Genomic DNA, 7,035 nt, shown 5'->3' on the forward strand with positions numbered 1-7,035 from the left:
AATCCTTTCCTGTTCTCCTATGCTTAGGTGCTGGAGCAAAAGCTTGAATCTTAATCTTGTCTGTGCTAGACTAAGAATATTGCTACAAGGTAATAGATAAGTCAGTGGTTCCAGTGTTTATTCCTATTTGAATACGTGAAACAAAACTGGTTTAGAAATAACCTGGCACATGGTTAGACACCACTACTGACTCCTAACTATGTGGAAAAACCAGGTACTTGAGCATGAAATGTATTTTTTATTTTCCATGGAATTGTATGTCCTTGCCTTTAACATAAAACTGAAATGAATTTTATGGGGCGCCTGGTTGGCTCAGTTGGAGAAGCATGTGGCTCTTGATCTGGGGGCTGTGAGCTCCAGCGCATGCTGGGTGTGGAGATTATGTGTGAATAAAACAAAAACAAAAACGAATTTTATTATTTTGTTTTTAATCATCAGTATAAACATTTCTTCAGTTTCTTACACTTATAGTCTCTTAATTTCAGTATATATTTCTATATACTTACGTGTGTCTATTTACAATGTTATCCACTACATTATTTATGGTAACTTTGGTCTGATGAGTTGGTGGTAAGGCCCTAACCACTTGATGGTGACAAAAGCAGGAAAGCAGGGTTAGGTCCTTACAAAATGTGTTTGATTCTTTTTCACTTTTGCTAAGGAGTCTGAAAAATGCTTTATTTTGATCAGAAACCTGAAAATGACAATGCCAACTCGAGTCTCTGAGCATATCTTAAATGACATAAAAATTACCAGTGACAAAGAAAAAAGCTCTTATTACATTTAATAGTGTTAATTTTGAAGATATTGCACATTTCCATGAAGGATAACCTACAAATGATGTGTTCAGTGTAGAAACTGGTACAAATTTTGGTTAGTTTGTTAAAAAAACAAAATGTTCTAAGACATGTTATGAACATTACTTTCATCAAAAAAGTGAAGAGAATTTTTACAGTTGTTTGAGGTGCTGTAATATGTCGAGTGATATTCCCAGCTGTTTTACTAAACCGGCTGTCTGTTCTAAAATCCAAGTGAGGCTTGGGTTTTCAGTATGTTCACGCTCCCGTATTCCACAACATTCTAAAGATGAACAATCTGCCTCACTAAGGCTCTTGCTGCAGTTTTTGTGAAGCTCAGCGTTATTTTCACAGAGTCTTTTATCTTTAGCTTCATCCATCTTTTTCTCGGCTGGAGCTACGTGACAAAGGTCCATATCCTCAATAGAGTCCAATAAATCTACAACGTGGGGCGGAGAAGTGATTGATTTTAGATGTTTGAGCACATACTCTTCACACTGGCCAACTGCATCCAGAAGATTGTTTATTTTACTGATCAGAGCTGAACCATTATCATGAAGGTGACACCAGGAGAGCAAGGCACTGAATGAAAATATAAACAAGAGTTATATAGGAAAAAAATGAAACAATTACAGGCTTTTCAAATTCTGATGCTAAACCCTACACGTTTCTTTTCCAGATAACACAATGCAAAAATGATTCAATAATAATGCAAGTCAAAATCAGGAAAGTAATGATGCTAAAACAGCTTTTAATATATATTAAAGATTTATCTTTTGATAAAAATTAAACTGGAAGTAATCATATAAACTGCTTATAATTCCTAACACCACCTTCACAACTCCACATCCGCTTTTCTTAATTTTAGATTTTTTCTTTATGACTGTGTTGCTTCCGCTGAAGAGGGATGCAACTCAGAGGAAGAGATAACAGAAATCAGTTTCTCCTTGAAGGACATCACATGGCTTCCAGACTAGTGATTCTCAGACTTAAATGTACATTGGAATCACCTGGGCGGCTCTTAAAACTGTCAAGGCCTAGGTCACATCCCAGACCAATGAAATCAGAATCTCTGGGGGTATTATTTTTTTAAAGATTTTATTTCTGGGGTTATTATTTTTTTAAAGCTTTCTAGCTGATATCAAGGTGCAGCCAACATTGAAAACAACTCCTCTAAGCATATAGTTACTTGCCATCAAAACTAAAGGGTAGAAAAAAAAGTTCTGAGGCAACTTCTCTTTCCTGACTTTGTTATAATCACTGTTGAATTAACTAATCATCTTCTTGGAGAAGGTTAAGAATTTGGGACGCCTGGATGGTTCAGTCGGTTGAGCATATGACTTTGGCATGGGTCGTGATCCCAAGGTCCCGGGATCAAGTCCCACATCGTTCTCCATCTGCCTGCTGTTCCCTGCTTGTGCACGTGCTCTGACAAATAAATAAAATCTTAAAAAAAAAAAGTAAGAATTCTTCTAGCCTTTTTCTACTACAGACAACACTTTAGTTTTCCAACATTTCAGATTGTTCAGGTAACCAAGACATAAAATAATGGTTACTGAGAAAAGTAATCCTGTCTTTTTTTTTTTTTTCAAAGAGAGGGAGAGAGAGGTTGGGGGAGAGGCAGAGAGAGAGAGAGGGAGAGTGAGAATCCCAAGCAGACTCCATGCCCAGGGCCCACTCTGACTTGGGACTCAGTCTCACAACCCTGAGATCATGACCTGAGCAGAAATCAAGACTTGGACACCCAACTGACCCAGCCACCCAGCCACTTCAGGCGCACTGAAGAATAATCATGTTTTAAAAATGGGATCAAGTGATATACAAGATTTAGTAATAAACTTTCTGAGCTTGGAAAAGATTTAACTTGATGTAAAATGAATACTTGATCATTTTCCTACTGGAGACTTATAAATTCCGCTTTCTGACAGCTGAATTTTCTAAAACCTCAAACAATGAATTTTTTTGTTTTGATAACTTTTATTTCCTACCCTTTTTAAAATCAGTGATTCTTTGAACCATTTTGGTTTTTTATTTGTTTTCTACAGAGGACAATTTAAAAGGTATGTGTCATACCTTCTAGTGTCAAAGTGTCAAAGATGACAAGTCTGTCATGCTCCTAGCTCTTTCTGTCATTTGACCACTTGGCTCTGATATATGCTGTTATTACTATGGAATCTTGCAAGTGTTCAGTGTTCAGCACTAAAGTAAATGGAATCCTTTTTCTCTCTATTACCAGTTACAATTTTCATCACTTCTAGTCTAGAAGTCTGTTATACTGTGTTCTGCCACATGTGCAAGATTAAAAGCTTTATTCAAAACCTGAAAATCTTTTAAGTTACTTTGAGATACAAATTAGTGGTAGTTCAGGCAGCAAAAGACATACACCTTCCTAGCATTTCTTTGCAATAAAGGACAATACCTTTATTGTTGTCCTTTATTAAAGTGGATGGACTTGTTAAAGTTCACATATTAAAGTGGATGAACTTGTGATTTTGACTTTTTGAAGGTAATATTATTCTATGCTCTGCAGTACTCTTTTGTGGATTTAACACTAGAAAAAGTACTTCAGTTTAACTGCTTTATTTTTATGTACTACTTTTATAAACGTCCTCCGGTGGTACTGGGGTTGAAATGACTCAGCATTTAAGTTTTAAAAATTACCTCAATGTTCCTCGGAGTTGTCCATAGTTTATAATGATTTTGGCACCTTCCTTGTAACCTTGGTTGAAGCCTTGTTGAAGAGTAACTGCTTTGCCGGCATCTATTCCATCTCTATAGCCTTCCTAAAAATAAGTAATGAGGAGCTGCAGCTGTCATTCACACCAAGGAAACCACTGTAGGTTTTTCTAGAAAGTCACAGAACCAACTTGGAAAGTTGATGAAACAGGCCTTTGCTACTTACTATTTAACATAATGGTTCTACAGCTGATGACACAGCCACACAACCAAAGCAGGCTATGCCTCTCGTAAAGGTTTATTACTGGCATATCCCACTTTTGAAGTCGACTTATTTGGCACATTTAAAACTACCGATTCTTACACAGCTTTAAAAGCCTTGTGCTAACAACGCCTTCACGGAAAGAATACAGAGGGAGCTGCGTGTCTGGCCCCGGGCAACACTGACTGCGGGGGTGGGGGTGGGGGGGCGAGAAGGCAGGGCAGTGAATAGGTTAACCAAGGTCTTCAATAATCAGCTCAAGCAGGGAAAGAGGAACTGTGTCAGCAAAAAAGATGGGAAGTGTGGTTTTAGAAATTTTGCTTGATACTTAAACTCAAATAAACTGCTCATTTTCTGTCGGCAGGGATTGTGTCCTGCATCTCCGGTGGCGCCACAGCACTGCAAGATGATCGCGGCTTACTGGTCTAACCCCCCCACATAAAGCACTTCTGAAACAGAGGGCGCGGTTGTCGGGCTGAAGCAAACACCTTACTGAAGCGAACAAGCGCGGATCAGGGGCCACAGAAGGCTGGCCAGGATTCCAGGTGGGAGCGGGCCTCACCGTGCGCACTCAGCTCGGAGCGCTGCAGCGGGAACTGAGTGTGTGGTATTGCGCTTCGTTTCACTGAACGGTGAGACCGAGTAGATACGGGTAGCTCACACCCAGCGAATAAAAATCCGACTCCGGGTATCTTCCCCCGGCCCCCAGTATTCCCCAGAGGCTTTCCTTTATTGCTCTTCGACTTTCCTAAGTTCATTTCTCCCATAAGTCTCGGTTAAGGCCATTCCTAACCTCAGGGTCTTCACTCACTCGAGCACCATGCGCACACGTCCTTCCACAGCCACAGTTAGTCTAGTCAGTACAGTCAGGGTCTGTGTTTCTCCCCCAGCCTCTCCGCGATCCTCGTCAACGTCTACACCTGCTTCATTCTGTCTGTTCCCGCGTCTAGCGCGCCCGCGGCTTCACACGCTTTAGAGCGGAACATCCCAGCAGGATCGGGGTGGCAGAGGTAGGGAGGGCAGCGCCGGGCCAGGCTGGGACCTCGCCGGCCTCTCCTCTCGCGACACTGCCTCCCTACAGCTCCGTGCCCCTCTCCCCGCAATCCGGCATAGGTCCCCCGCACCCGCCGCGCAGCTTTACTTTGACGCGTCTCTGCATGTGGCTCCGCCATTCCCGCTGCACCAGGAGCGACTCGTCCGCTTCCTCGTCAAACACGTCCCCCTCCTCTCTGGGACCCCCGACCAAGCGAGGCCTTTGAACCCACGACATCACCGAGGCAACCACAGGGCTGCCGGGCGCCGGAAGCGTCAGCAACTTCTTCCGGTCCGAGGGGCGGGTCGAAGGCTGCGAGTCGGGCTAGCCCGGCATCTGCTACTGCGCATGCGTGTGTGATGCCTGTGAGGCCGGTGTTGCCGGCTGAGGCTCGGCGGCGGCTCTTCCTCGCTGGTGTGTGGGGCTCCCTCCGTGGACCCGGTGTGTCGCCGAGTGCCTGTTGTGGGCGAGAAGGGTGGCTTCCTCGCCGGGTCCGTCCGAGCTTGAGCTCTGCGGAGGGCAGCCGGAACGCTAGTGAAACTTTGCATCCCAGCCGCGGTGTTGCGGGGTTTGGAGCCCCGCACCTTGGGAAGGCCGTTCCAGGTCGTTCGGGGGATGGGCGGTTACCGGCCAAGGTCGCGGTCTCTCTTAGAAGCCCCCCTCAGTACATTTTAGGGATTTGACAGCCGATGCTTTCTAACTGTGAGAAGCAGAGGACAAGGAGAGGCGAGAAGCGGCCCCTGCGGCCCCTGTGGCCCCTGCGGCCATTTTGAGATCAGCACACACGAGGAGCACACGTGCGGGAGGGCTCGTTCCCGGTGGGTTCCCGGGGTCCTTCCCGGTTCCTGTTGCTTCCGGATGCCCTGTGGGCTGGGCGAGGGCGGGGACTGTCTGTCTGCATACGCGGAGCGCTGTGTGGTTCTGACAGGCGTTAGCGGTAGAAACAGACGGTCCTGAACGGACGGACGCCAGTCGTATCGCTGTTTGGGTTTTTGTGTGATCGCGGTGGTTTGTGTATTTTCGGTTCTGTGCCGGGCTCCGTCGTAGCTTCTGGGACACGTCCGTGAGCGGCAGCTAGAGCTCAGCGGCTCTGCGCCGTCTTACAGTCCCGTAGAGCTGCCAGGATGAACAGTAAGCGCTGTACACGTAAAGTACATAGTCCGTTACGAGAGCATGAAGGACACATGCTATGAAAAATAAAGTAAGGGGACCCATGATCGTGTGTGTGAGGGTGGGTGGGCGATTTTGTTGAAAATTTTATAAATGCTTAGAATTTTGCATCATATATATAGTAATTACAACACATAGTACATATGTAGTATACATATTATATACGTGTGTGTGTGTGTGTGTACCTACAGGTCCGTGGACTATGTATAAAAACACTTTATACTAAGCCACATAAAATAATCTTAATAAACTTAAAAACTCAGACATCTTACAAGTCATAATCTCTGATCATAATCCGACAAAATTAGTAATAAATAATAGTAAAAGACTCCAGTAATTTAAACTATTACACGGGGCATTAGAATCACTTTATTTCCTTTATTTCCTCAAAAAGGAAATAAAAATTAAAATGATATACAATAAACAATTAAAATATGAACACTTCCTACCAGAAAACATGGGACCAAATGAAAGTTGTACTGAGGCAATACTATAGGTTTAAATGTCATTATAATTTAAGAAAAAAGAAAAAATACATAAACTTATCATATATTTTAATTGGCAACGAAATGGTAGTAAGAGAAGCAATAAAAATATCATTGAAATTAATAAAATAGAGGGCCCCTGGGTGGCTCAGTGGGTTAAGCTGCTGCCTTTGGCTCAGGTCATGGTCTCAGGTCCTGGGATCGAGACCGGCATCAGGCTCTCTGCTCAGCAGGGAGCCTGCTTCCTCCTCTCTCTCTGCCTGCCTCTCTGCCTACTTGTGATCTCTCTCTGTCAAATAAATAAATAAAATGTTTAAAAAAAAAAGAAATTAATAAAATAGAAAAATCCCCGAACTCATATAAATAAATCCTAAAGCTAGTTCTTTGAAGAGACCAATAAGATAGATGATTCCTTTCTTCTTCTTCTTCTTTTTTTTTTTAAGATTTTATTTATTTATTTGACAGAGAGAGATCACAAGTAGGCAGAGAGGCAGGCAGAGAGAGGGGGAAGCAGACTCCCCTTGGAGCAGAGAACCCAATGCAGGGCTCAATCCCAGGACCCCGAGATAATGACCCGAGCTGAAGGCAGAGGCTTAACCCACTGAGCCACCC

The 7,035-nt window shown here is 43.5% G+C and overlaps 1 protein-coding gene across 1 annotated transcript; it reads right to left on the reverse strand.

Annotated features, from left to right (window-relative positions):
• Nucleotides 1-408: 408 nt before the first annotated feature.
• Nucleotides 409-5,560, reverse strand: YAE1 (YAE1 maturation factor of ABCE1). Its single transcript, XM_032305328.1, has 3 exons — nt 4,877-5,560; nt 3,459-3,580; nt 409-1,379 (listed from the first exon to the last, which is right to left on the reverse strand). Exons 1-3 carry the CDS (start codon nt 5,003-5,005, stop codon nt 950-952), a joined length of 681 nt encoding a protein of 226 aa, XP_032161219.1. The 5' UTR covers nt 5,006-5,560; the 3' UTR covers nt 409-949.
• Nucleotides 5,561-7,035: the final 1,475 nt, after the last annotated feature.

The sequence above is a fragment of the Mustela erminea genome, chromosome 11, assembly GCF_009829155.1.
Source record: "Mustela erminea isolate mMusErm1 chromosome 11, mMusErm1.Pri, whole genome shotgun sequence".
Lineage (NCBI taxonomy): Eukaryota > Metazoa > Chordata > Mammalia > Carnivora > Mustelidae > Mustela > Mustela erminea.

What these genes read in the sequence shown, in the direction of transcription:
- YAE1 (XM_032305328.1), bottom strand. Translation starts at nt 5,005, where the DNA reads ATGTCGTGGGTTCAAAGGCCTCGCTTGGTCGGGGGTCCCAGAGAGGAG. An exon ending in ACATGCAGAGACGCGTCAAA is followed by an intron (nt 3,581 to 4,876) that starts GTAAAGCTGCGC and finishes ACTTATTTTTAG; the next exon opens with GAAGGCTATAGAGATGGAAT. An exon ending in CAACTCCGAGGAACATTGAG is followed by an intron (nt 1,380 to 3,458) that starts GTAATTTTTAAA and finishes ATTTTCATTCAG; the next exon opens with TGCCTTGCTCTCCTGGTGTC.